Source organism: Thunnus albacares, chromosome 5, assembly GCF_914725855.1.
Source record: "Thunnus albacares chromosome 5, fThuAlb1.1, whole genome shotgun sequence".
Classification (NCBI taxonomy): Eukaryota; Metazoa; Chordata; class Actinopteri; order Scombriformes; family Scombridae; genus Thunnus; species Thunnus albacares.
In genome coordinates, this window is record NC_058110.1 from 17,564,647 (window position 1) to 17,578,181 (window position 13,535).

General features: G+C 39.2%; 1 protein-coding gene across 4 annotated transcripts; it reads right to left on the minus strand.

Annotated features, from left to right (window-relative positions):
- Positions 1-1,508: 1,508 nt before the first annotated feature.
- Positions 1,509-7,770, minus strand: zgc:153867 (uncharacterized protein LOC337226 homolog). Of its 4 annotated transcripts, XM_044351212.1 has the most exons (8): positions 7,622-7,770; positions 7,175-7,202; positions 6,922-6,949; positions 4,340-4,483; positions 3,997-4,170; positions 3,605-3,682; positions 3,159-3,193; positions 1,509-2,096 (listed from the first exon to the last, which is right to left on the minus strand). In XM_044351212.1, exons 1-7 carry the CDS (start codon positions 7,753-7,755, stop codon positions 3,165-3,167), a joined length of 615 nt encoding a protein of 204 aa, XP_044207147.1. In that variant the 5' UTR covers positions 7,756-7,770; the 3' UTR covers positions 1,509-2,096; positions 3,159-3,164. The 4 variants fall into 4 exon arrangements, with proteins under 4 accessions (XP_044207147.1, XP_044207148.1, XP_044207149.1 ...); XM_044351213.1 differs by lacking the exon at positions 3,159-3,193; XM_044351214.1 differs by lacking the exon at positions 6,922-6,949 and having other exon boundaries at positions 7,622-7,704.
- Positions 7,771-13,535: the final 5,765 nt, after the last annotated feature.

Below are 13,535 nucleotides of genomic sequence, written 5' to 3' on the forward strand. Positions count from 1 at the left end.
TCCAATATACTCTTTTTACCCCAACTTTAAGAAATATAATTAGAATTCTAGATGGACTGTTTTTGCTATTTTTAAATAGATAGCTCTTTGTTTAAAGGAAATATTTGTGATACATTTTCAGCCTTAAGTTTATGATTGATCTAAACTGCACTTTATATTAAGAATGGCATGAAATGACAGAGATAAAGATATTTTGAAACTGGATGTAAATTCATAATAAATATAATAAATATAATAAATATATATAAATATATAAATATATATAAAATAATATATATATATATAAAATAAATAATAATAATAAATAATAAAATAAATAATAAATATAATTATGCAGAAACAAAACAAAACAGAAAAGTACCTTAATATGCTTACAAATAACGTCTGATACAAAAGTTGTCTGCTGATGAATATTCCCACACTTTGAGTTGTTTTCTACACACATAATTTCAAGTTTATTCAGGGGGGCATAATATTCAATAAAGCCACTTTATCAGTTACTAAACCAGGAAAAAGAGGCATCATCTCCATGTTAAAGAGAATAAATCCTGAATACCTCTTAGATTATTGGCAAAAAGAAAAGTATGTAATTAGACTAGAGAGCTGATGGCAGTCTGGACTTCAAGGATTTGGTGAATCTGTTGCTTCCGAGCGGAGAGAGGCATGTAGCCGCGCCATGCCTGGGCCCAGCCCCCGGCTCTCTCTCCTGGCAGATTCCAGTTGAAAGTTAATTGGATGGGGAGAGGTCTGAGACTGGCTGCGCTGAGGCCCATTAGTGATTCCCCTGTCGAATGCAGAGCCACGAGGATCACAGACTCACAAATAGGAGGATTAAAATAATCAATAGCCTTGACTTCCATCGACCACACACATTCACACACACACACCGAGTAATTAGTGGACAACCTATTCAGCAGTGGACTATGACACCCTCCTGAACCTTACCCCACACACATAAGCTCCACACTCCAATAGCTGTGGTGCCTAATGAGGGGAAATAGTTGTAGCTGCTTGTGAGGAAAATGAAGAAAAGGTCGGGAAGCCACCAAACAGGCTTCTCCTGCTCATATCCTGGTACCTGGTCACCAAATCTGTTCTCTGGAAATTTCAAGCATGGCCATAAAAACTGTAAGACATATGTAAAAAATTATTTTTAGCTGAAATTTATTATTATAATACCCGTAAACATTTGCAACAAACAGGAAAAGCCCTAAATTGTCTCAGACTACCAATAATAGTCTATTGACTAAAATCTAAACTCTTGCTTTGAGTTCTTCATTTGTCTTAAGAAAGCACAAAGAGCTGATTCTCATGTATTTTACACCGTATATTCTGACAATGCCGTTCCTTGAAGCACAGCAGATTCATGCGACAACACTGCCCTCTTGTGTCAGTGGAAAAACTGTGCAATCACATCATTACACTGTGCAAAAGCTATTAAGACAAGGCAGACACAAATCTTTCCTTAATTCTGTTGAACCAAACAAATTCACTCACAACAACCAACATAGGTTTTGAGGAAAGACATTTATTTAAATGCAGCAACAAAAGTAGGGTGAATTAAAAACATGGGAACCCATTTGAAATGTTCCTTTCTACCTCATGATAGTATGGCTTTGAATATACTGGTTTACCGTGATATCAGAGGAACATGTTCCTCAGCCAAAGCAAGTCTTAGCCAATGATACAGTAGGTCGCTAACAGTTACGATGCATATATATTAATGTCCCATCCAATACTGACACACTAGTAGCAATAGTTACAATATATCATTATCCAAATTTAAGAAGTCTTAAGTGCTGCATTTTGGAATGTTATTGCAAACAATGCACGCACAAAGACTCCTGAATGCATACAAGTTGGTCACGTGTGAATGTACTGGCAGCAATGGCCAGGGTCAAACGTTGTCTTTTGTGGGGAATGTAAAGGCACTTTTTAAATTAAATGAGGAAGATGAATCCATGGAAAAGGCTGGGGGGGTGAGGGTGGGGGGAATGTAGAATGCCAACTGCAAAAAGAGGGTACATGTGACAGGGTAAAAAAAAAAAAGTGGGATGCTCTTCGTCTTCACCCGTTCATGACCATCCTGACCAGTTCTGTAAAGAGAGATGAGAAAGACAAATGTCAGACACATCGACTACATTATGGCAGAGACCTACTCCAACTACAGCATGTGGAGCTGAGGCCCCTCTCCTCATCCAGCTTTGGTGAGGCTGGGTGGGAGATGCTGCATTTGGAGGCAGATCCCCCATATTCCGATCACCCAGAAGAAAAAAAAAGGGCTGAAGAAGGTACTGAGAGAAAGAGGTGAGGTAATCATCTCTATCTCCTATTCAGCCAAAAGCATTTTGGCCATGTCTATGATCCAAGAAGAGCTGGTTAGAGAAGCCATCCTCGCTGTATGCTTTCCTCTAGTTGAGAAGCAGAGAAAAGGGGAGAAGATCAGGGAGCTACAGTCCAGTCAGAGAGCGGCCAGCTACAAATTCAGCTTCCGTCAGTACAGAGGAGAACACAATCAGCACAAGAGCAACTTATTGCAATTCTCTGGTTAGTAGAAAAAAGGGACTGGTCCACTCTCCCAAAGCTGGTGGCAATACTTGAATCTAAAAACATGTCTACAAGGTAATGAACTGGTTGTCAATTATCTGCGAGAAGAGTAGCACCTCTAACACCAACTGAGGATAACCCTGTTTTTATAGCACCAATGACATGCAAATGAGATTAGAAGAGCTGTCTTATGATCTCCACACCCAGCAGCTCAAATGACTCGACAGTGGCCACCAGTCTTTTCCCTGAATGAGACCAGTCACTTCCCTGTGTGTCCACCATATCCCCTTATAAACTTGAGGGGATTCCCAGACACATGCAGAGGGGCATGCTGCAGCCAAGGGCCAAGACAGAGGGCTGCAGGAGGGATAGACAGAACAGCAGGAGGCTACACATGGGTCAAAACATCAGGACTAAAGATGAGAGGGACCACCAGGCTTTCCCACAGGCATCTACGGGTCAAATCTACTTTGCAACAGCTCATTGTTGCTGTTTGGCAATATGAGGAGCACAACTACAATTTATTAGTGTTAGAAAAGCCTAATGGTAGTGGATTATTTAATGCAGGGAAGCCTGGAGGTGCCATCTCATGGTATACCCAATGCCCGTACCGGCCCTCAGCCTGACATGATGTGGCGGACAAATGCTGTGGAAGAAGAACATTGAACACACTGTCAGCAATTGACATTATACATGGCCTCTTAAAGCAGTCAATTAATGACTTGGAGGCGGACGATGCTAACATGAATAGACACCCACTTCTTCATAGGAGTACATCAAAGCATTACTGTAGTCAGTTTGGTATTACATTTAGATAAACAGGATTTACATAAAACTTTACAGAAACTCAAACTATTATTTTTCCTCAAATTACACAATATTTCACGTCAACATTCGGTGTCAGGCATGACCAGTGTTTCATTATCGCCTTGCCAAAACTGGGTAGAATGGTTACACGGAGTAATTTTCAGATTCATAGCAATAGCATTTTCACACACCATCAGTCTAATTATGGTGAACCTACAATCTTGGTCCTGCTTATTTCCTAGACTCTCACCTTCATAATTGATGCAGCCATTTGCATCTTCGTGTCCCGCCAAGAGCGTCTCCACTTCCTCCTCTGTCATTTTCTCACCTGAAAATGGAATATATAAAACGTTTACTTATATAATGTGAGTGACATTAACATGATTTTTTAGATGTGAAAGCAAAGGATAAGGAAAGATAAGTAAAATAATGCGAATAAATTTACACACTAGATGGCAAAAAATCCTTGAAGCAAAACAAATTTACAAACGTGCAATTCATTTACTTTTCATGCCGTGTACATTCTTATTACAGTTAATTCAACTTACAGCTTTCCATTCTGGGGATTACACTTTTTCAGTTTTCCTCTAAGTAAAAAGTGCTAAGTGATATCTATGGGTATATGATATAATTGTAACTTGCCTAGCGTGGTGAGGACGTGACGTAGCTCTGCCCCCATTACTGTGCCGTTGCCCTCCTTGTCAAAGACACGCAGTCCCTCCACAAAATCCTCCATGGAGCCCTGATCTTTATTCTTAGCGATGGCCTGGAACATGGGCAGGAACTGCTCAAAATCTAGCATCTTGGTATTCATCTCTGCAAAAACACAGGCAAAACAGAATTAATTAGGCAAGTCTGAGTCTCTCAGCACACTCAGTACAACATAGTGAAAGACGTGAATTTTGAGACAAAAATCAGCATAGTGACAATCAAACAATTTACATTAAAGACACAACTCCCAGTAAATATAATTTTTCTCCCTCACCCTCAGCCTTGGGGTTGCCCAGGACCTTAAGCACCTCAGCGTTGACAGGGTTCTGTCCCAGGGCCCGCATGACGTCCCCACACTGACTGAAGCTGATCTTCCCATCTCCTGTCCTGTCGAACAGCAGGAATGCCTCCTTAAACTCTGCAGGATACACACACACACAATAAATTAGAGCAGGGATATGAATCATTGTAACAATTTAGAGTTGAACAGGGATGTATGGAGGGATGATATGGAGACAGTAAGGCAACTGAAAAAAGTAAAGAACAGAAAAGCGTCCAGACAGATTGTGAAGAAGAAAACTAGCAGACTAGAGAAAGCACAGATTATGAAAAGTGATTGAGCTTGTAAATTATCTGCTTTTCTACTGGCAGGCCTAATTTTAAAGTGAGCAGGCAGGACAAACAGCGACACTGACAAGCCTACATCAGTTTCATATGTCACTCTAGGAAAGATAATTCCAGCCAGTCTACCTGGTACAATCAATAATACATTGTACACCTCTCTATGGGTCACTCCATGCTGATGTTGTGCAGACAAAATTTGTTCAAACACACAGGATTTACATTTTTATAACTGAACTCTGCAATTATTTGAATTAATATCACATTATTTACACCCACGTGGGAGAGTGTGGTGCAACCACTAAAACCAGTGTACTCTCTGTACTCTGCTGGCTGACAATGAAAACACCCTCCAACTTCCCCAATTCAGCAAATAACATATTTGTGTTAGTCATCTGGTCAGCCAATGATATTTTCACTACACACCATCAGGAACAAGGCAAAACTGTTGCATCAATTTGACACAAGATGCACTGTCATCTTGGCTGCAGTTTCAACATGCAAAACAATAACAGATAACATTTCCAAAGACATCAGATGTGTCTGAATTACTGTATAAATATATAAATGAGCAAAGAGATATGTACATAGTATGTTAGAAAAAATAATTATAAAGCTCTGAAGTTAAATGGGAAAGTGAGGAAAACAGCTGCTGAGGTTAAACATTTTAAAGAGATTTATAATCTGTAAAGCTGTGCAGGACTTTTATATATAAATGAACATCCGTTACATTCAAGCTCTTGCCAAATAAGTTCACACAGTGCTGATTAAGCCCATCACCGCCAGGTAAATCTCTCCATATTTCGCAGTATACTGGATTTTTTAAATCTGGTGTCTGTGATGACTTTCTGGTGCTGGTGCACCAGTAGTGATGCATTTTACGTCAACCAGCAATGATTGGTTTGCGAATGTCGACTGAGGCAAACTATCCTCAGAGCGAACAAAAACAAAAGGCATTGATAGAAAATGTAAAAAAAAAAAAAGAAAAGCAGGTAATCTTAATTGAATAGTTGTAACCAACACGTTTTGCTATTTTACTTGATAAACAACACAAATGTATAAACTAGTTTACAAGAAATACAGCATAAAACTGTGCATAATTTAAAAAATTTAGTCAATCACCTCCAAAAATTATAGTACAAACAAACAAACTTGTGTGTGTTAATGTGAAAGCAGTAATGTTGCGCTATGTATCCCTTTCAGCATGGATAAGAGACATCTCTAATAACTTGGCACTCATTTTATGGTAGCAAACAAAAGATTAATCAGTGTCAGTGGTTCAAAGTTTTAATCATCACTTTTACTAGACACACCTCTACTGCTTGCCGAATTCACTTTGACATAAATGTTTTACTGTGCTGTTGAACAGTCAATAAGGATGTGAGGTACCTGAGCCATCTATAGTATTAACATTAATAAATTTATAAGTTTAAGCTTGATCAACTATCAGCAATGATGCAATCTTGTCACTGATCACAGGATTGATTAATTTTGCTTTGATCTAACAACAGGCATTCTAGTTTATCTCAAGAGCCAAACAAAGAGCTAAGCTAAGATCTAGCAATCAGCGAGACATAGGTTTGGATTACACAATATCCGGGCAGCAGGCTGTTGCTAATGTTATGGAACAAGCTATTCTCCCAAAAAAGCTCAGGCACTGTTGTGGAGTTTTTCCTGTTCTGAGGAATGCGCCTCTTCCCTTCTGGCATGAGAGCACTTTTCCCCAACACCATATTTGGTATTAGAGGAGTGGAGGAAAGTAGGAGGAGAGTGAAGAGTAGCCATAGCCTATTATGTCAACGGTGATTAAACAAACCAGCCCTAGGACAAAAACCATCCACCACTGGATCCAGCACCAAAAAAGGGCAATCTCGTGGAGATGAGCCGCTTGAAAGATAACAGGGAAAGTTTATGGCAATCTCACATAACCAGGAATGACTACAGTCCAACAGAACAACAAGAACAGATATGAGCTTTGAATATGTTTGGCTTTCTAAGTACTGCTAATGCATGATTGACTACATACAAAAACACTGCAACACACAGTGAAAGCCAGTAAGTATTACAACGTTATATGCAAAATGTGACTGATTTTGACGTACCAAACAGTGCAAAGCGCCTCATTCACAGTTAAAACAGATTTGGTTTATCCAAAACCAACATGCAGATCACACCCTGAACACTCCGAAATAGCCATCAGTTTAATGCTAAGGCGGACCCTTTACACTGACTTACCATGAATCTGATCCAGGTTAAATTCAATCTGGAAAGGACAAGCAGTTGCAAGTGGAAAGTGATGAAACAGTACGGAAATAAAGAAGAAAAACCTAACGTTAGTCTAAAACCAGTACTACTATGACAGGAGGCGGGCATAGAGCAGGGTGATAGTGGAGACACAGGGCAAAGTGCCATTTGAATCAAGCAGAAATGAAAGCATGCAAAACAAGCGGGGTCTGAAATATGTCACAACATAAAACTCAAAACTCACCGAGGATTTGATCTTCCGAGAAGTCAGACTGTTCAAAGAGAAATTAGGCTAAATGAAGATGGTTCCTTATACTACGGAGTGCAAAGCTAACTCCGGTTAACTTCAAAGGCTTTTAGACAATTTTCAGTTAGTTAGATTTAACGTTACTAAAACCACATATTCCCCAAGTGTAGCACATTGCGAAATAATACATTTACGAGCGGGTACTTTGGTGACGTTATTTAGCTTATTGTGTAATTGTTAACTTTAGCTACCGTGCAAGCTAACGTTAGCTAGCTTCTCAAAAGTTGCACTTCCGCTAGCGACCAAGGAGCCAATCCACATATTCAAACGCAACTTAACATCTTTGCAAAACTTAACAGATTTTCTTAATGCATTACACTGTTAGCTAACTACACAAGAATTGCGTGTAATGTTAAGTTAAGTCGAGTGGAACGAAAAACCCACCATGGCTGTGTCGGCTGAGGTGTGTCCGAGGCGTCGGCGAACCAAAGAATGTGTGACGGTTCTGAGAGGCAGGGTGAGAAAACCCTAGCAGCAGTACGTAATGACGTCACCGTACGAGGGCCCTGAGCAACCATACACTCCTTATATAGGAACAAAGGTCTAGGGATGATGTGTGATTTGCGGTACGTGTGATATATGCCTCAAAGCTCCTTAAAAATTGCATTTTATGATTCAGTTGATATGTACATGGAATTATAACTTGTTACATAGCAGAAATAAAGAGCAAGAAGGCTAAATGTCATTTATGCTGATCAAACTGCTCGGATGGGTTCACTTTTTTTTCTGTCTGTTTATAGGACAATACACTCATGCCCATATGTACATTGAAGGAATTATTGGTCGCTGTGTTTATTACTCCTGTCCTGCTTAGTGCAACTCCAGTGCAAGAGATGGGGAACAAAATCCACAGTCCTTTTTATGTGCAAAAACGTGTTCTAAAGTCTAACTGAAGCTAATTATGAGGTTTTAGCAGTTTTAGTCAGACAAATCAAGTGATATCTTCAGTTGATGTTCTTTTTAGTACAAAATTTACAATCGTGTTACTATCCCTGCAGCTCAGAAAGGAAATATTGTACCAGAGAGACAAAGAGGGAATGTCATAAAATGATTTTGGAATATATGCTCCTGATCTGTTTAACTCAGACTGCTTAAGCTTCTTATTATCTTCGGCTGAATTATGGAATGCATTTTGTAGGAAAGGTGGTCTGTGGATTTTGTTCTCTGCTTCTTACATAAGAGCTGCACTAAGAAGGATCTCTTCATAGCCAGTATGGACAAGAGTGACCAGTATCTCTTCCACTGCACATATGGGCATGTTAGTACGTATGAAACCTATATTTAGTGATGTGTGCCCAGATTAGGACACCATTTTAAGATGTTTTATTCGTCCCCTGGTGGTGTATATTTGACTTTGGTGATTTTGACCCCACTTGCATAATTGCACTGAGTGACTTTGCTTGGCTTTGCATTAAGGATGTGGCCATGCAGGAATGATGGATTACTCTAAGGCCAGTGAGATCATGGACTGATGCCACATTTCTTAAAGTACTGTCTTTGCCCAGCAGAAGCTCTGGCCTCCTGTCATGTGTCTGGTCCCACTGTGAGCAGAAGAGGGGGTCTTAATATGGTACAGATATGCTCACAGGCTAAATGGGACAGTCACCCCATGAAACCATGCAGTGCACACAAAAAATTACACTCAGCATATGAGGATGGCAATGAAGCTGAAGCACCAACAAAGCTAACGCACATTAGTGCAAAGTCTAATGTGGGCATCAGTATGAGAAATTGAATTTTTTCAACACATCTATTTCTACCTCTCCGGGGTAGTCAAAGCAGCTACATCTATTTACTGACATTTTGTATATACTGATACTTAATTTCCAGTCATTCAGAGGGTTGAAGAAATGGGACTCATATTTTAGACTGCCATAATAGTTAAGTAAATGCAAAATTTACTAGTATTCCAATAGTGATATTGATTGATATTTTAGTACTGTATGTATGTGATGAAGTAAAGAATTTGCTGGTGGACAAACTATGAAATAATGACGGTATTTACTTGATGCCTTATATGCTGTATTTTTTAAATACAGTGGTATATATAGTTGTTAGCTACTTTATAGTGGTTTAGCAGCTAACATTTGCTAATATATCTATGACATGCCAGTGATGATCAATAAACACTGTTTGTCCCTCTGATATATTAGTCCGGTTTTATCTCTGATGTATCTCACAAGCTGTCATCAGTACAGACCTATCAGGAAGTATACTCTCTTTACTCTCTTTGCAGTTGATTTGTAGTTTTGTCAAATAACAAAGATTTGTAAAGTAAAAATTTACATTTTTAATTTACAGTAAACACTTGACTTAAATTTATATTTGATTTAGAGTTTTAAGTTATTTTACAATTGCAACTGTCTAGGTCACAAAGGTTAGGTTACTAATTTGATGGGATCACCTGCCTGATGAAAGAAATAGCACATGTACTCTGGCAGGGAACAGCCTCTTTCTCCCTAAGGAGGCCACTGACTGACTGACTGCCTCATCCTCAGTGCTCCATTTCTTTTTTTAGCTTAGATTCACTCTCATTGATGCTGAGAGCTTTGCCTGTCTAGTTACCTTCAGAGTCAAAGAAAGCTACAAATAACCAACAATTGATGTTTTACATTAGTAATTGACATCTGACAACATATCACTATTTTGTATAGGTTTACTTTGTTGGCTAAGATGATCAAACACTATACTAAGGATGGAATAAAATCGATCAACAGAACATAAAGTATGTATGAATGCCCCGCATTAGCTTTGTAACAAAAAGTACACTGCAGTTTCTCTACTCACCTCCAAAGTACTGGGGTCAAATGGTGAATCCGAAGGACGCAGCATCCTAGGCTTCTGCTCTGGAGCTGGTTTTGGAGCTGCAGGAGCTGCAGGGAGGCAGGGGAAAGGGGGTCCCAGTCTGGGTTGGGACACTGGTGAAGGAGACTTCTTAACGGAGGGTTCTCTTTTAGGAGCCATTCCTATCCTGTTCTGGACAGCCAATAAACGTAGTCTCAGATCTCTGCACCAGCTGCTGGTATGGCTGCTGAGAGGAGATATCAAGCTATGAGTTAAAGTGTGTCAGTTGTGTGTATCCCGTGGAGGGGTGGGGCGAGGAGAAAAGCAGGTTGATGATGCCGATGATGCTCAGGGACTGGCAGGTGGATGAGGCAGAGGTGGATGTATGGAAGAGCATGTGTGTGAGTTAGTGAAGCAAAACGCAGGAGGTGTGGAGATGAAATCCTTAGTGTAGAATAGATATAGAGAGCACCAGGCTCAGCTGTATGACTCCAAGCACATACTTGTATTTGGGTCAGAAATGCATGTGTGTGTGCTTGTGTGCTTGTGTGTGTGGGGGAGCGAAGTAGCAACGAGAAGGGTTTCTGTGTTAAGCTTAATAAAATATACAGACCTTAACCTAACATCAGTCTCTTATTTTTGTGTAGAGGTGTTATAAGAGGTATGGTATATAGTCGAATAATACCATACAGTATTTGTTCATACTATTATATATTAAATAATAGTATGAACAAATACTGTTTCTCATTAATAAACCACCATGTAGCTAATAATAGGTTGCTCTATTTTAGCTGATGTATCTGCTCTCCAGATACTCTCTTCCTCCTGTTTCCAGTAGAGAAACTGGCACTGATTCTACATGTCCCAAAAAGAGAGATAGGAGACTAAGATATGAAACATTTCACCATGATTTGAGCCAAATTTAAACTCTAAAATATGTTTTTTCTCAGTAAGGGTTGAAGATTGAATAAAAGATTTACACATAGTTCATTGCCTGGACTGTGCACAAGGAACTCTGAGTGGCCTGAGGTATTAATTATGTATAAATGGATACTGTGTGCAGCCATGTTTACTCTTAACAGATTTTTTGCCACATTCCTTTTTTTTTTTTTTTTTTACCATTATTGTTGAATATTTTGACCAAAATAAGTAGAGATTTAAGCAAATATGCCAATTAGTGTGTAATGACACATAAAAATGATTTGAGAATTACAGCTGAGTTTCTGTTCATTTAATGCTACTTGATTTATCTCTACTTCACTACATTTCAGAGGTAATTATTATATTTTTACTCCATCTATTTGTCATCGGTAGTTCCTTTGTGTAATTACTCTGCAGATTAAGATTCAAAACACAAAACCCATGATAATCTTATAAAATATGGTGCTTTATTAAAGATTAAACAGAGTCCAAGTATATTTAAAGCCCTACCTCAACCAGCTACAACACTGAAATGCTGTTTACACAGAAATGTGTCAAATATAATAATCAGTCAAAATTATTAACTCACTAACAGGGGTCATTGTGAGTATACCTTTAATACTTTTTATTACAATTTTTAAATTAAATTTTACAACTTCCATAGTAGTTGTAGAGTACTTTTTCAGTATTGTGGTACTTCTTCCACCACCACACAGACTCTTACTGTATGTGGTAAAGATACATTAAACCAAAGGGAGATTGTAGTTTAATATAGTACCACTAGATGTCATTAGTACACAACAGGAATAGTTTACACGACCCCATAAAGCCAGCGGCTGCAACTCAGTAAAAAAAAAAATCTCTTGCCAGTTAATTGAATCTATCTCAAGTAGCAAGTTTTGATCCAACACATGCGACCCTGCAAGGCAACAACAATTTGATGATGGACGAGATATGAATAAATAAACAACAAAAACAGTAAAAAAAAACCCAAAACACTATCTATCTATCTATCTATCTATCTATCTATCTATCTATCTAAATGGGGGGTTTGAGAGAGGCATGTTTCGACGGACAGATTTACAACGTCTAGCGTCACTCCACCAGCTCCTCCAATAATCAATGGTCTCCACTCGTCAGCGGATTTTGCGCACGATCCATCGCGCGCTCAATGGGCCTTGAAATCACCGTTTATGTGTCTCGAGCCTCAAAACAATAGCGGCATAAGACCCTTGCTGCGAGACCAACGGCACTTCTGGCCCTTTAATAGCAGATCGAACATGCAAAATGAGGAATGAAAAAAGACCTCTCAACAAAGTCACTCCGACCAAGCCCGTTATTAAAATAACAGGAAAATAATGATATAAAACATGGAATATCTTATTATTTTGTTTTTGAGATGTTAATATATTCTGTCAGCGGCTTATTCACTACAGCCAGCTGATTGCTGATGAGTCTGCCGAGCAGACAGCTCAGTGTCAAGCATTTTAAGAAGATTAGCAGTGCCTCACGTTTTCCTCATCATTTGCAACAATAATCCACCACAAGAGGCTAATAATAACAACAGGAATATCCTTTATGTCTGCTTTCAAATAGATTACCTTCAGTAGGCTATCTGCAGTAATTAGGAAATTGAAATATTATCCTATTATGATATTTTGGTGTCTGTATAATTCTTAACATGTCTGAAATTGATTTTGAAAGAAAATTACCATAATAATTTTCCCTTTCTTTCATTTTGTTTGCAGTGTTGTGAAAGCAGATTCAATTACTCCAACTTAAAGGAAATGTTTCAACAGATCCTCTGAGGTTCCCCAACTGACTAATGAAATTATGGCAGTTCTCCCACCTAATGCCATTCAAAGTCCCCCCCTGCTACAGCAAATCTCCAAACCACCTGATTTATTTTTAATGATATTACACCCCTCACTCGGCTGTGTCATGGTAATAATCGCTGCTCCAGCTGCCTCTAGATCACATTAGCCAGGCTTAATATTGACAGTGCCGGGCCCACTAAACAATGAGGCTATGGGGATAGGGAGCTTAGAGGCTGCCTAGCCAATGGGCATACTGCAGGAGGTAGAGGAGATGCAGGCCAGGATGCTCCGGTTCCCTATGCCCTGGAGGACTGGCACCATCATTAGGCAGCTTCGTCTATAGTCCGGCGGAGCTTTAAACCCACCGTTGCCAGATTCAGACCCCACCCAGACCCCAGACATCAAAAACCATACTGACAAGGGACCATGAAACTAGTGGCAACTTGATTCCCTGCTATTCTTTCACCGGATGGAAAGACCTGCCAGGACAACAGCTCAGCAGCTGCACCTTGTGTCGAGTCCTGCTGTGACAAAGTCTTTGGATAAGGCTCAGGAAAACCTGCTCTGCAGGGCTCACCTTGAGACAGCATGAAATCAGCTGTTAGAAGTTTGTCTTTAAGACTACAAACAAATGAACAAACATTTTTGATTCATACAGAAATGAAAATAAGTCTAATTCAAAAAGTGAACCATGTAATTTAGAAATACTTTGTAAGTTAGCATTATGCTGTATATGCTAAAATATATTACAAGAAAAAGCTATTGCAATTTGATTT

What these genes read in the sequence shown, in the direction of transcription:
- zgc:153867 (XM_044351213.1), bottom strand. Translation starts at nt 7,755, where the DNA reads ATGGTTGCTCAGGGCCCTCGTACGGTGACGTCATTACGTACTGCTGCT. An exon ending in GGGCAACCCCAAGGCTGAGG is followed by an intron (nt 4,171 to 4,339) that starts GTGAGGGAGAAA and finishes GTGTTTTTGCAG; the next exon opens with AGATGAATACCAAGATGCTA. An exon ending in TGGCTGCATCAATTATGAAG is followed by an intron (nt 2,097 to 3,604) that starts GTGAGAGTCTAG and finishes CTCTCTTTACAG; the next exon opens with AACTGGTCAGGATGGTCATG.